The 15543-nt window shown below is 51.6% G+C and overlaps 1 protein-coding gene across 2 annotated transcripts in view; it reads right to left on the bottom strand.

The window, feature by feature from the left end:
- The window catches only part of TCHP (trichoplein, keratin filament binding), an 18503-nt gene extending 3572 nt beyond the window's left edge, over positions 1 to 14931 (bottom strand). The window contains exons 1-12 of one of the 2 annotated variants that reach the window (XM_011997851.1): positions 14734 to 14931; positions 12896 to 13083; positions 11962 to 12172; positions 11316 to 11372; positions 9547 to 9615; positions 8486 to 8659; positions 7489 to 7601; positions 7255 to 7321; positions 5019 to 5191; positions 3183 to 3264; positions 1322 to 1507; positions 528 to 671 (exon numbers count right to left, since the gene is read on the bottom strand). In XM_011997851.1, coding sequence (XP_011853241.1) covers positions 528 to 671; positions 1322 to 1507; positions 3183 to 3264; positions 5019 to 5191; positions 7255 to 7321; positions 7489 to 7601; positions 8486 to 8659; positions 9547 to 9615; positions 11316 to 11372; positions 11962 to 12172; positions 12896 to 13083 — 1464 coding nt within the window. In that variant the 5' untranslated portion in view covers positions 14734 to 14931. Of the gene's footprint in view, positions 1 to 527; positions 672 to 1321; positions 1508 to 3182; positions 3265 to 5018; positions 5192 to 7254; positions 7322 to 7488; positions 7602 to 8485; positions 8660 to 9546; positions 9616 to 11315; positions 11373 to 11961; positions 12173 to 12895; positions 13084 to 14429; positions 14644 to 14733 lie in introns of those variants that run through there. The other variant, XM_011997850.1, reaches the window with a different exon arrangement.
- Positions 14932 to 15543: the final 612 nt, after the last annotated feature.

Genomic DNA, 15543 nt, shown 5'->3' with positions numbered 1-15543 from the left:
GAGGGGAGGAGGAGGACACCCACAGGAGGGGAGGAGGAGGACACCCACAGAGGGGAGGGGAGTAGGAGGACACCCACAAGAGGGAGGGAGGGAGGGGAGGAGGGCGGTAGGGAGGGAGGGGAGGAGGGCGGTAGGGAGGGAAGGGAGGAGGGGGGCCGGTCTCCTGTTCACCCGGCTTCGCTGTCTCAGCAGCTGGAGCCTAGACCTACTGCTCTGACCCCTCTCAGCAGCTGTGGCCACAGCTCTTCTTAGATTGCCCAAAGAGGGTGGACAGGCATGCAGCTTAGTAGGCAGAGGCCAGAGCAAAATCACTTCAAGGTTTGAGGCCCAACCAAGGACTGGAACAGCCCCTGCGTCAGGGCTCCCTGCTGGTCAGGGGAAAGAGGAATACAAGAGAAGAGGAACAAGGAATAACCCGGATGGCCAGAGAGCAGAGTCCTCGCAGGGCGATGAGCAGGCCCAGGGGAGCTGGGGCTGGGCAGAGTCTGTCTTGCCGGTGTTGGCCTGTCTCCTGGCAGACTTCCTACCTTGGGCCGGTAGCCCTGCTTGGCCATAGTCTTTGCCTCCTGCTGCAGCAGGGCATCTGAGAGCTGCTCGACCCGCCGGGCCTCCTCCTCCTCCTCCTCCTCCTGCTGGTCTGCTTCCCATGCCTGCAGCCGACGTTCTGCAACCTGGATGCCAAGAGCAAAGTCACCCCCGAGACAAGGCCCACAGGGCAGAGCCCTGCCTCTGATGAGGAGGGTAAGCCCACAGTCCTACCCAGACTGGAGAATCCAGCTGAGCAATAGCAATGCAGGTGCCAAGGAACAGACGGGAGCACACGGGACTTGGAAGGCTGTACGCATGGCATGTACCTTGTAGAAAGCTAGAAAGGCTATACGCGTGGCGTGTACCCCGTGCAAAGCTGGAGAGGCCTGTATGTGTAGCGTGTACCTTGTGGAAAGCTGGAGGCTATACGCGTGGCACGTAACTCATGAAAAGCTCGGCATGTGGCCTGGTGTTTGGACGACTGTTCTGTCTTGTGTATCAAGGACTGAAATGAAGAGAGAACTGTGGCCCCCAGGAAGCCAACTATTTGCAGAAGCAGACAGAGTAAAGAGAACAGACAGCAGTGCCGGCCTCACCCATACGACATGGAGGCTATGGAGGGAAAGAAGCCCCAGTCACGAGGATGAGGACTGCAGCTGGGATGGAAAAGGGGCACTGTGTTCTCAAATGCACGCAAGCCCTGCCAGGCAGTCCAGGGCCTCTGAACCCTGTCCCAGGATGATGCGAGACCCACAGCAGGCCCACTGCCTCCTGCCCTCGGGATCAGTCCCACCTGGGCTTCCAGCTCCTGCTTCCTGGCCGATTTCAGTTCTTCACTCTCCTCCTTCTCGCGACGAGCTGACTTTCTCGCCTCCTCGAGATTTTGAATAAGTTGCTCCCTGTGTTTCAGGGATTCCTCTTGTGCCCGTCGGTTCTGTTCAATCTTCTCTTGTATTTGCTGTTGCCTCCCTGTCAGAACCTAACCTCGGCAGAAAGAAAAGGGCAGCTTTGAGGTTGGCAGAAAGAAAAGGGCAGCTTTGAGGTTGACCCTCACAGATCCTGGTTCCACAAGCCTTGGACAGGCTGCAGCTACAGCAAGGCCCAGCCTCATCCTTGGGCCTCAGGCCCAAGTACACAGACAGAGGCAGAGCCAGACCACAGGATTTGCTCTCATGTCGGCCACGCCTGCCAGTATACAAGACGCGTTTCCCTTGCACCCCAACACACACAAAATGTATCCAGACTGTGTATTATGGAGAGACAGCTGAGTGCCAAGAAATCAAAGGAGACGGGGATGGAGCGCTCTCCCCAGGGACACAGAAACCTTGCAGCAACAAGGTGAGTCTCCCTCCTCTCAGAGGGTTCCAAAAACAAGAGAGCCACAAGCCGCACAGATGACCAGAGGCGGAGCCGCGGTGATCCTCTAACCTTTTGAACCTGCTGTGTTTGAGACCTGGCCCCAGAGCTGTGTGACGCCTCAACTCCAGCCCAGGCCACAGTCAGGAGCAAGAAGCCACCTGACACTCTCCACAGTGACGCTGCAGGGCTGGGGGGACAGAAAGTGGCCGCCATCAGGAGGAAAATCAAAAGGCACTGGAAAATTCTTAGTATTTACAAGAGCAAAACATCACCCATCAGGACCCGATTTCCTGTGGATTCCAAAATACAGCATACTACCAGACACGACATAGAAGTTCTCATTCAAAACCACTTTACAACAGCTTTCAGCCCATGGATGACACACTCTCTTCTCCCAGATTTCCTGCGGTTGGGGTGTGTCTTCCACACAGTGTACACACTGACCAGGAGAGCAGTTACGTCCTCCAGTTCACGGCCATCGTCTACGCAGAGCAGGGAAACGCGTGGGAAGAGCCTCAGGCACCAAGAGGCTCTCGGCAGCGTTTCTCAGAACGGCTTCCAATCAGAAAAACACAGCACACCCATAAGAGGGAATGGAAAGACAGCGGGTGACAGAGGACAGTCCGCCACACAGCCCCGACGTGGTGTTTATAAAGATGTAACAGCCTGTAATCCCAGCACTTTGGGAGGCCGAGACGGGCGGATCACGAGGTCAGGAGATCGAGACCATCCTGGCTAACACGGTGAAACCCCGTCTCTACTAAAAAAAAATACAAAAAACTAGCCGGGCGAGGTGGCGGGCGCCTGTAGTCCCAGCTACTCGGGAGGCTGAGGCAGGAGAATGGCGTGAAGCCGGGAGGCGGAGCTTGCAGTGAGCTGAGATCCAGCCACAGCACTCCAGCCTGGGCGACAGAGCGAGACTCCGTCTCAAAAAAAAAAAAAAAAAAAAAAAAAAAAGATGTAACAACATGTCACAATGCTTGAAGCCAAATAGCACAAGACGGTAAGAAATACATGTAAAAAAAAGGTCAGGCATAGAAACAGAAGAGCAGATGGACGAAGCAGCTATGGCTACGTACAGGATGGGCTCTGGGGTACTTTTTTCCATTCCTACTCTCTGTACTTCTGAATTCTTTTCTACTAAACTCATAATAATTTTTCAATGATTTTTAAAGCCCACTTAAAATGACCAGAGAAGACTGTTCCCAGAGCATCTGGCAGGGTGACTGACCATGGACTTCCAGACACCTGCCCAGGACCCAGTAGCCCGTCCACATCGCCGCAGCTGGGATTACCTCGCTCATCAGTTTGTCCCGTGCGCTGCGCTCTCGGGCCCACTCTGCCTCTCTCTTTTCCCACATCTCCTTGGCCTCCTCCCTGGACAAACACAAAAGGGACGACAGCAGGCTCCTCCCCGCCCTGGCAGGAAGTGAGCTACAGAACAGACAGGGCTGCAGGGCACATGGCTGCTACAGGGCCACCCTGCAGATAAACATCCGCACACACTTTGAAAAGATTACAATTAAGGACAGCATCCCATGGAAAGTACTGTTGAAAGTTTTTTATTTTTTTATTTTTGAGATGGGTCTCACTCTGTTGCCCAAGCTAGAGTGCAGTGGTGCGAATCTAGGCCCACTGCAACCTCCACCTCCCAGGTTCAAGTGATTCTAGTCCCTCAGCCTCCTGAGCAGCTGGGATTACAGGCATGCATCACCATGGCCGGCTAATTATTGTATTTTTAGCAGAGATGGGGTTTCACCATGTTGGTCAGGCTGGTCTTGAACTCCTGACCTCAAGTGATCTACCTGCCTTGGCCTACCAAAGCGCTGGGATTACAAGTGTGAGCCACCGTGTTGGAAGTATTTCAAGTTACCTTTTTAATACCCCCATCTCCTTATAAAAAGCAACTGGGGCGACTTACACCGGGGCTGTTTAACACAGAGATGAATGAAACCATCAGGACCTGGAGAGAAGCAGGGCGCTGCCTGGGCCTGAGCCCTGCCACCATGTGCCTGTGTCATTGATAGCTCACCCTGGACCAAGTGACCTCTTCGAGTCTCCGTGTCTCACAAGCCACCACTTGGCTGGAAGTCAGGACTCAGTAAGATGAGGCCTATAAAGCACTTGGCACAATGTCCAGCATGCAGTAAGTGCTCAATGTATGCTACTTATTATTCGATGATTTCAATCTACTAATTTAATCTTTAGGACCCAAACTCAGTTTTATATACGTAAGCAGCATTCAACATCTCTATAAGAACTTCCTTCTGGCTGGGCATGGTGGCTCATGCCTATAATCCCAGCATTTCGGGTTTACACGAGGTGGGCGGATCACAAGGTCAGGAGTTCAAGACCAGCCTGGCCAAGATGGTGAAACCCCGTCTCTACTAAAAATGCAAAAATTACCCGGGTGTGGTGGCGGGCACCTGTAATCCCAGCTACTCGGAAGGCTGAGGCAGGGAATTGCTTGAACCCAGAAGGCAGAGGTTGCAGTGAGCCAAGACCACGCCACTGCACCCCAGCCTGGGTGACAGAGTGAAACTCCATCTCAGAAAAACAAAAAACAAAAACAAAGAATTTCCTTCCAAACCTCTCAGATTTCAGATGAACACATCGTTACTCTAAATCTTAATGATTTCCACCTCAGATAATACAAAGGAAACACCCCCAGAGGCCAGGTCCATTATGAAGATGTGCTCCTCGGGAATGATGGACAACATACACAGGTATTTCTTCTTCTTTTTCTTTTTTTTCTGAGACAGAGTCCCGCTCTGTCACCCAGGCTGAAGTGCAGTGGTGCAATCATGGCTGATCAGAGCCTCAACGTCCTGGACTCAAGTGATTCTCCCACTTAGCCTCCCAAATAGCTGGGACTACAGGTATGAACAACCACGCCAGGCCAATTTGTGTATTTTTGGTAGATACTGGGGTTTTGCCATGTTGCCCAGGCTGATCTCAAACTCTTAGGCTCAAGCGATCCACCTGCCTTGGCCTCTCAAAGCGCTGGGATTACAGGTGTGTGCCTCCACGCCCAGCCAATAGATATTTTAGTAACAGGTGACCCATGGGGCATTTCAAGGTACCAGAGTCTAGGCCAGGAGCGTCTGGCCCAGTCAGTGGCCGCCACTCACCTCAGCAGCACCTGCAGCTCTGCCTCCCGTGCCCGCTCCAGTTGCAGCTGCTCCTCAATGGCCTGCTTCATCCAGGCTGCATCGGCCACAGCTTGCTCCCGCCTGGCCAGGTTGAGGCGCTGGCTCTCGTCCTCCTTCTCAAGCAGGGCCTGCAGGATCCGCCTGTCTGCCTCCTAGAGGAAGCAGAGGGTGGCATGTGGCTGGGCTGGACAGAGCCCTTCTGCAGTGAGAGCCTACAGAGGGGCCTGCCCTCCCTTTCCTTTCTACACAGACATTAGTGATCCTACACAGTGTTCTCAAGACAGAGATGGGAAGATGCTGAATTATTTCTGGAATAGACCGGGGATAACCATGAGGGGTGGTTCGGACACGGCACAGGCCTGAGCTTCCCTCTGGCTAAAGGGAGACTCCACCACCACCACATGCCCTCAGACACACCTGGTTGCGCAACTCTTTGGAATACAACTTGGCAAAAATTCCACTTGTAAGAATAAAGACCACAGTGACACAAAGGTGCAAAACACTCGTTGCAGCTTTTATATAAGAGGGAAAAACCAGAAACAACCAAAATGCTCCTTGGTGGGGAATTAGCTACTATGCACACAGACATAATGGAAGCATTAAAAGAATGCAGGAGGCTGGGCACCGGGGCTCATGCCTGCAATCCCAGCACTTCTGGAGGCTGAGATGGGATGATCACTTGGGCCTAGGACTTCAAGACCAGCCTGGGCAATGTAGCAAGACCCCATCTCTACAAAGCATGGTGATGCACACCTATAGTCCCAGCTACTCGAGAGGCTGAGGTGGGAGGATGGCTTGAGCCTGGGAGGTCGAGGCTGTAGTGAGCCGTGATTGTGCCACTGCACTCCAGCCTGGACAACAGAGCAAGACCCCATAAAAAACAGCTGCACACCAGGACCAACTGTGCCACTGTGCCCCATATTGGGTCTGTCCCCCTCACTGCAAGGGAGCTCATCAAAGTACTTAAGAATATGAAGGAGCTATTTGAAAAGAACAGGTTCAATCTAAGTATAATGACCTTTTTTTGTTTGTTCTTTTTGAGACAGAGTCTCACTCTGTTGCCCAGGCCTGAGTACAGTGGTGCGAACTTGGCTCACTGCAACCTCCACCTCCTGGGTTCAAACAATTATCCTGTCTCAACCCCCCAAGTAGCTGGGATTACAGGCATGCACCACCATGCCCGGCTAGTTTTTGTTGTTGTTTTGAGAGAAGTCTCACTCTTGTCCCACAGGTTTGAGTGCAATATCTCGATCTTAGCTTACTGCAACCTCCGCCTCCCGGGTTCAAACGATTCTCCTGCCTCTGCCTCCCAAGTAGCTGGAATTAAGGCGCCTGCCACCACGCCCGACTAATTCTTGTAGTTTTTAGTAGAGACGGGGTTACACCATGTTGGTCAGGCTGGTCTCAAACTCCTGACCTCAGGTGATCCGCCTGCCTTGGCCTCCCAAAGCGCTGGGATTACAGGCGTGAGCCACCGCGCCTTGCCATGCCCGGCTAGCTTTTGTATTTTTAGCAGAGATGGGGTTTCACCATGTCGTTCAGGCTGGCCTCAAACTCCTGACCTCAGGTGATCCGCCTGCCTCGGCCTCTCAAAGTGCTGGGATTACAGGCGTGAGGCACCGCGCATGGCCAATCTTTTTAAAAATTAGAGATTTAGTGTTAATTGAAGATGTTGAGGAATGCAACCTCAATTAGATTTAAATACAAAAACAAAAACAAACCTCCACCTCTCTGTATGTAAATATATCTGGAAAGATGTACACCAGACAGACACCTCTGGGGACAGACAGAGATTGCAGGCACTGGTCAAGGGGGATCTCACTTTGCGTTGTGCTGTTAAGTAACACGTTTACTGAAAAACAGTTTGATGTTCTGATATCTGTATCTATCCATCTATGCTGGCAAAGGATCCTTACGGTCAAGCTAATTAACATATCCATCATCTCACAGTTGGTTTTTCTGGTGACAACACTTAAGATCAACTCTCTTAGCAAATTTCAAGAATACAATAAGGTATCATCAGCTGTGGCCAACATGCTGGACACTATTCCCGGATCTCCTAACTGAGGGACGTACCCTTTGACCAACATCCCCCCTTTCCCCCAACCCCTCACTGTCTTTTCACTCTCACCAGCATACACTCACATACTAAGCAACGGAAGACTTTTTTTCAAAAGAGGGTAAGAAAGATGTCAGGCTGTCTCTTCAGACTTACCAACTCCTCTTGGATCTGCTGTGTGCGTCTGTTGAGTTGAGCGTTATACTGATGTCTCAAGAAGCGCCTGAAGGAGAATCAAATGTGTGCTGCCTTCAGTATCTCAGAAAGAATGAAATAGTAGTTAGACAACTGCTGACCAGGCTGCCTACTTTACAGTTTCGGCAACACAAATGCAAGTCTGAAAAAGCAAGAGGCCCACCCGCCTGGGAAGAGTGGGGGCCTGACACACACCCCAGCTCTGCCTTCTGCCGGAAGGCTTCCATCTGCTTCCGCTCTTCCTCCAGCCTCTCCAGCTCCCACCGCTGCTTCAACAGATTCTCCTGCTCCTTCTTTAGTTTGGTCGCCTGTGGTGATGATGAGAGTAAGCTCGACTGAGATCTGAGATCGTGGGAATCAGATCTTCCTTCATTCTCCATCTCCATTTCTCACAGACACTACACAATGCTGGCCTGGCCATGCAGGTGGTCACGATCCCCTCCCACCACTCACTCACTCATCCCATCTCATCTGAGCCATTTCCTGCAAGGGCCTTTCTGAGCACCGAACTCTAAACTCCCACAGGATCCTGTACTGGTCCACACTTACTGTAACTTAACAACTGTCCTCCACCTGACACAGCCCCTACCAGGAGGTCAGGACTGTGGGCCTTGGTCAGGCTCTATCTCTAGTTCCCAACCCAGTGCTCAGCACCTAGAATAAGTAGCAGGCACTAAGAATGTAGTTCCTGAATCATGGCCTGGGCAAGGGGAGGGGTCACAGGAGATAGGCCTCCCTCATCTAAATAGAAAGATCTAACTCTTTCAAGGAAACTGTACCATGTTCTCCAAAAACAGCTCCTGGACCAAAAACCCTCAGTTATGCCTCAAGACCCGAAACCTGCTCCCCATGGAGAGCCGGGTGCCAGACCACGCGACTAAATCGTGTCTACTCAGTGCACTGGAAAATCCAGATTCTAAGACGGTTCTCCAACAGCAGGCCGCTAAGCACCTCTAAGAGAACAGCTACTGGCTCCGTGTTGTTAACGTTCTGGAATCCAGGCACGCAAACGTGGAGGCTGGGAAAGCAGGAGGCGGAAGGGGATGCGTGGGAGCGGGAGAAGCTGGCTGCTGCTGCCCATTGCGGAACCTCAGCCCTGCTATGGCTCTTCTCAGGGCAGCCCCTCAAGTGCCCATCTCACACTAACGAGCAGCTGTGGAGGAGGTCATGGCTGAGAGGGGCTTGTGCCCACCTCCACCTCCTTCAGTTTCAGCTCCTCCATCTGCTGCAGCAGTGCCTCGGCCTGGAGCTTGTCCTCCAGCTGCCTCCTCTCCTCTTCGGCTTTCATCCGTTCTAGCGCCTCCCTTCGGGCCCTTTCATACTCATTTTCGTACCGTTTGTTCTCTTGCTCTGCGGTGGCTTCTTGCTACAAGGGACCGAATGACCACAGGAGGTCAGTATCTGTACTGTAAGCCAACAAAAACCCAGCTTCCTGCCGCCGTTCTGCAGGCCACAGGGCCCAGGCAGATCCTGCCTGAATCCCAAATGACAATGCCCTCAGAGACCAAGTCAGGGAGGGGCTTGATAATGTTGGGTTTCCTCCCCACTCAACAAAACACTTTCTAAAATGAACCAGGCAGCAAAGTGACCAGTGCACGGAGGTATGGAAGCTCAAACCCAAAGGGGCTACTGGAAGCCAGGGCTGCGAGTTTATGATGCAAATTTCATCAAAAGAGTGACAAAAAAGCCCTTAAAAACACATGTTCTAGCTGGACCCTGTGGCCCACGCCTTTAATCCCAGCACTTTGAGAGGCCCAGGTGGGAGAATCTTTTAAGGCCAGGAGGCCAGACCAGCCTGGGCAACAGAACAAGACCCCATCTCTACAAAAACTAAAAAATTAGCTAGGCACAGTGGTGCACACATGTGGTCCTAGCTACTCAGGAAGCCGAGTTAGGAGGACTGCTTGAGCCCAGCTGGTCGAGGCTGCACTGAGCTATGAATTGCGCCACTGCACACCAGCCTGGGTGACAGAGCAAGACCCTGCCTCCAAAAGAAAAAAAGAAGACGCATACTCTACTTGCCACCTCTCAGTCCTGGTCACCTGGCCTTATTCTGCCCTGGGAATTATCACATAGGATTCTGGTATGTGTAAAAGCAAACGTTCAGTTTTCACATGTGTCAAGTAAACTGAGAAAGAGTATACTATACTCCTTAACTGGAGTCACTGACGCTGAAAACGGTAAAGGAATGCAAAGGCGTCAACAGTCCTGCACAGCAGAATGAGGGGCTATTCCCTGAGCCGCATACCACACCTGTTTTTTTTCTTCTTTCTGCGTTTCCCAAGAGTTTACCACATGCTTCTGGTGAAGGTCCAGCTCCACCTGAGGATAGAAGGGGAAGGGTGTGAATCTCCTCACAGGCATCCAGTAGAGAGCGTGGGGTGACTTCAACACGTACAGTGTGAATGCAAGTCAATCAGAAGACCAAAGGACCAGGCGCTCCTACATCAATCTCCTGAGCTGGTACAAAGTAACAGAGACTTCCTTCCCACTAGCCCTGGGGTTAAGCTGGACGCTGAGATGGAAATACAATTTCGAAGGCCAGCGTGGGTTGGTCTCCTGCATGCCAGGCCCCAGGAGACAGCTGGGTGAGGAGAAGACTCAACCCTGTGTCTGGCTCCCCAAAGCTTGCTCTGCAGAGCAGATGGAAAATGTGCTCCCTGTAGCAAGTGATGCACCAGTGGGTGCAACAAGTTTAGGATTGTTAGTAAGAGATTTGAGCGCAGAGAATCTCCTGGATTAGAAAATGGATCACAACATTCCAAATCTTTTGTCTGGGAAACTGTTTATAAAATTAGCCGGATATGGAGGCGCCCACCTGTAGCCTCAGCTACTCGGGAGGCTGAGGTGGGAGGATCACTTGAGCCCAGGTTCAAGACCAGCCTGAGCAACATAGGGAGACCCTGTCTCTACAAAAAAGTTTTACAATAATCTTTCCCAACTTACAGCTGTGAACACAGGCAACTAACTTGAATGTTCTGAATAAACTTCTCTGATTTAATAGCTCTAGATGATTCCACCAAAGCCAACAGGGCTAAGGAGTCCCCCCACAGATTAGTGCAAACTACACAAAAGCACTAGATGTTCCATTATTTAATGACTGGCAATTTCTAAATGTAACTACGAATAACGTGAAGGCACCAAATGTATACAAAAACTGTAAGTTGAAAATAAATTAGTAACAGTGAGGGATGATCTCCCTGTAGCCAAATCTCCACTGAACAAGGCCACCAAGCCAAGAGGCCACCCCCTCTCCTGCAGTTTGTCCTCCTCTCCCCTGCCAGCCCAGTTCAGGCCTTCACCATCCCCCAGCTGGGCTGTCGCAGCACCCCTCCCTGCCAGCTGGCACACTGCTGCCAGAGGGATCTCTCTGAAATGCAGCCGGGATCCTGTGTGCCGCCCCCAGCACCTTCAGAGGAAGGTCACACAAGCTCTTATGGCCTCTGGCACCGTCTGCCTCGCCAGCGTCATTTCTTGGGGTTCTCCCTATCTGACATCCTAGCCTCACCCAGACACTTTCAGCTCCCGGGCTCACTCTGCTCTCAAGTCTCAGGCCTGGTTCTCATAGTCACATCAACCTAGAACATCTTTTCCTCACCTCTACACACATACATCCCTTCAAACTCTTCCACCCCAGGAACCCCTCTGGGAAGCCTCCCCGACCGCTCCAGAGTTGAGTGCACTGGCCCATGATCATCCTCTCAGGCTGGCCCAGCACCCTGCATCCTGCCCGGTAATGAGCTATCCACTGTTTCCCGTGCTGGAGACAGCAGAAACCACGTCTAATCTCCATGCCCCCACCTGGTAGAAAGGCAGCAGAGGTTCAATCAACATTTGTTCAACAACTGAATGAACCGCTCAGTGCAGCCTGTGCCAGATCTTCTGCCTGGCGCTCTTTTCAGGTGGCTCAAGGTTCCCTCCTCTGTTTCAACCCAGTACAAGATATGTGTTAAAAAAAAAAAAATGTCTGGAAACATGATTTCATCTACTTAGACAAATCAATGGAGGTCTCTGATTTTCACCTCTCGAAGTTTCGGGTTGTTCTTTTTCCAGTGTTCATACAAAAGTTGTTCAGCAATCTATCGAGAAAACACAAAATGGAAAGCCTGATGTCAGTTTTCAAATCCATTCACGTTTTGGATGACACACAGTGGAAGTCAGCTCAGGCTATGAGTGCCTCCATTCATACTGTCACTGCACCCACTGTTCAAACCCTTGTGCTTCACATGCACAGCTCTAAGAACCACATGGCACTACCAAGTGACTCTTGCAATGGTGACAAAAGGGGACCAAAATCTGATGCTACACAGAGGTCTTATCTAGGGGGTCTCAAAATAATACAGCAGGCTGAAAAGCACAGATCAGGGCTCACTGTTTCACATAACTACTTTGGAAGGTAAAACAGATTATTCCCAGATCTCTATGGGCCCACAGAACTGGAAGAAAGGAAAAGCACTCAGATGTAATGATTGAAGGGGCTAAAGAGAATACAGCTAACTGATCCAAAACCCAGTCCCTGCACAAGGACTTAAGCTCCTTTCCTGCTGGCTCTGGAGTTCACTGGCCTCTCATCACACCTGAGCAGCCAGGAATGGCCCTATATGTGCGACACACTCAGGCTGGGGGCACTCCTGCTCCACAGCCTCCTGAAGGCCTCTGGGAAGTTACCAGTTTCCTCTGCTCTTCTCTGGCTGATTTCAGCTTCCCATGCTGCTCCCGGATTCTTCTTTCGTGCAAGTTCATGCTCAGCCTCAGCTCCTCCAGTTCTCTGGCCAGGAGGTCCTGCTCCTCCCGCATGAGCTGCCTGAGCTTCTCCCGTCGGGCCTCCAGACTCTTCCTCTTCTCTTCCTTCATCTTCTCACGCTGATAGGCGTGCATGCTGGGTGAAAGGGGGCCTGCCTGAATCAATCATGCTACAGCCACAGGGAGCGTGCTCTGCTCTGCTGTGTGTTAAAGAGGCTGACGTAGTAGATGTGTCATGATGACACAGGAATGTGTCCCCAGCTAAAGTGAAGACAGCAGGTCACAGAATAGTATGCCTAACAGAAAATCTTGTTTTTGCAAAAAGAAAATGTATAAATGTATAAATAATGTATATATTATCCACCACATAAATCCTACAGTATAGGTCTGCTGTAGCCCTACTTGACTGATGAGGAAACCAAAGCTCATACATTCAGCAAGAGACACGGTCAGGATTTCCATCTAGGTCTATCTGACTTCAAAGCCTATGCTTTCAGCCTCCACGTGTTTACATGTATTTCTATAAAAGCAGTTTGTGTGTTTATTTAAGCACAAATACCAATGAGTAAAAGCATGGAAGGATACCTGCGAGACTGTTAACTGTGGCTCTCTATGGGGATATGGGGTTACAAGCAGGCTTCCAAATTCTATCATATTCTTCTGCATCATTTTATCTTTTTCAATGCCAATGTATGGCTGCATAGATGATCTTTTTTTCCACTTCCAGCTGGAAAAACATCACCACGCAGGTAATTCATGCTGCCTGGCAAATCCTACTCTCCCTAAATCCTTAAGGCCTCATCCCCTGACTGGCAAGTAGCCCCCACCTCCATCCAATCGGCAATTACCGCAAAATTACCTCCGCTGGTAGGAGGTTTTAGAGCTCCATTCTGCCTGTTTGGAGCTACAGATGTCAGACATCCTGAAGTAACGGCTGTTCTGCTCCCATTGCTGCCGAAGCCGGGCCTCCTGCTCTCGCTGTCGTGCTAACTGCTGATTCAGGTGCTGCTGGCTGTACCAGTAGGACGGCAGCGTGGGGAGCGCCATCTGAGAACAGGAATGGGAGGAAAGTGAGCCACTGTAAACCCCGGGAACCCTCACCAGCTTGGCCTCATCCCTTTAACAAGTGGTCACCACCCCTTGGCTGCACAGTGAAATTACCGGGTGGAACTTAAATCCCAGCTCCTTGGGAGGCTGAGGCAGGAGAATCGCTTGAACCCAGGAGGTGGAAGTTGCAGTGAGCCAAGATCGTGCCACTGCACTCCAGCCTAGGCGACAGTGCAAGACTTCGTCTCAAAACAAAACAAAACAATAAACCTTAGCCAGATGCGGTGGCTCACGCATGTAATCCCAACAGTTTGGGTGGCTGAGGCAGGAGGATCACTTGAGACCAGGAGTTGGAGACCAGCCACATCATGAGACCTCATCTCAACAAAAATCAAAAATTAGCCAGGAGTGGTGGCACGCCTGTAATCCCAGCTACTCAGGAGGCTGAGACAAGAGGACTGCTTGAGCCCAGGATGTCATGGTTGCAGCGAGCCACGATAGCACCACTGCACTTAGCCTGGGCGACAGTGAGACCCTGTCTCAAAAAAACCCTAAAACATAAAAAATTCTGGACTGCATGCACCCAGCTGTGGGCCAGCCACCACCAGGGACACAACAGACAGACACAGGGATTGTCCTAAGATTGCTAGACTAGGCACATCGGGGGCATTCACGCTCTACTTAAACAGAGACAATAATGTAACGAACACATGTACCTGCCAAGCACTCAATACATACGACTTTTTTTCATTCTTACAATCACCTCGCTATTTGGCAGGTGAGGAAACTTAAGTTCGAAGAGGTGAAGTGATTTGCTCAGGATCACGGAGCCAGGAAGCAAAGGAAATAAACAAGCTGGGTTCCTAATTCATGTCCGTCTGAGACCAAAGCCCACGGTTCTCTACACTGCGAGGGGCTGCCTGTTGGGACCAACCTGCCCTGGCTCTGGCAGCCCCCTGGGAGGGACCTCGCCTGATATAACACTCGGAAGTATTTTGGGCTACCATGGAGGACAGACCTTTCACCCTGCAGATGAAGAAGCTGAGAGCTAGAGAGAGGAATTGCCTGAGCAATGCAGGGATACAGCTGGAGCCCTGAAAGCAGAGAGCAGTCTCACTCCAGGGACCAATTCCCCTGTCCCAAAAGCTGTCCTCGAGTGCAGGGTCGATGCAGTGACTGGGTAGGAACGCCTGTCGAATAAGCGAAAAAGCCTGGTCCACGCCAAGAATCTCATACTCGAGGTCCTCCAAGTTTGGGGGCAAACACTCTGCATCTATGGTCCAAATGTAGCCGGCGGGCTGCTAACGTGTGACCTCGGTCTCGAGACCGTGGCAAGCTTCACATACTTTTTTCCCCGCCCCGTAAAACTGCCAGTGGATCAACTTTTGCATCAAGAGTCAAAAGTTTAAGATTCCGGTCCCAGATTGGCCACCCACAAGCTGGTCTACTCCCCGAACACGTCGCATCCCTCTCTCGACCTGAACATGCACGTGCAACAAAGGGGGTCACGGCGCGTCGGGAGCAGAGTGAGGACCCAGGAGGCGCCCTGAGCTCGCGTCCGTGGACTGCCGCCCCGGTTCCCGCCCGCGCGGGCCGCCTGCGGGCCCTGCCCTAACGCCGGATGCGGCCGAGTCCAACCCCTCGACTCACATTTCTCTGAGTCTTGGAGTTTCCGAAGAGTCCCCCGGCCCGAGTTCCCGCAGGCACGAAGTGGGCGGGCCAGTCCCCCGGTGTAATTCCCAGACGCGCTACAGCAACGCCGGCAGTTTCCGCCCTGGTTGCGCCAGCAACGAGCCCGACGACGGAGCGTCGCAAGGGCCAAGCCTCCTTCAGCGCGAAGGGAGACTGTGTTTTTTCTCTGGTGCCCCCTCGTGGCCGGCGGGAGATAAACAGCAAACGTCGCTACTCCTTGAACTAGGGAAGGACGGACGCAAAGAATCTGTCCGTGCACTGCGCGTATTTGAGGATGGTGGTTACCATCACCTGAAGGTGAAGGCGGAAACCAGGGGGAGGAGAATATAAGCCAGTGATCCTCAAACCTGGCTGCGCATGGGAATCACCAGATACCAGCCTGGGCAACATAGAGGGACCCCTGTCTCTAAAAAAATTTTTAAACTTAACCCGGCATGGTGGGACTTGTGGTGCCAGCTACTCGGGAGACTGAGGTAGAAGGATCATTTAAGCCCAGGAGATCAAGGCTGCTGTGAGCCATGACTGTGCCACTGCACTCCAGCCTCGGTGACAGAGCCAGACACTGTCTCAAAAAAAAAGAAAAGAAATCCAGATACCTTAAAAAAATCCAGATGCCCAAACGAAACCCCAAATCCCATCTGAGAGTACCAGTGTTTTCCAAAATTCCCCAGGTGTGTTCAATGTACAACTTGGGCAGAGACCTGCTGGCATAAGTAGATGGAAGTTATTGGTAATTTTTTTTTTTTTTTTTTTTTTTTGAGACAGAGT

This window comes from Mandrillus leucophaeus, unplaced genomic scaffold (assembly GCF_000951045.1).
Source record: "Mandrillus leucophaeus isolate KB7577 unplaced genomic scaffold, Mleu.le_1.0 Scaffold55, whole genome shotgun sequence".
In the NCBI taxonomy this organism is placed as follows: domain Eukaryota; kingdom Metazoa; phylum Chordata; class Mammalia; order Primates; family Cercopithecidae; genus Mandrillus; species Mandrillus leucophaeus.
The sequence above is the reverse complement of the archived record's forward strand: the minus strand, read 5'-3'. Positions and strand labels throughout refer to the sequence as shown.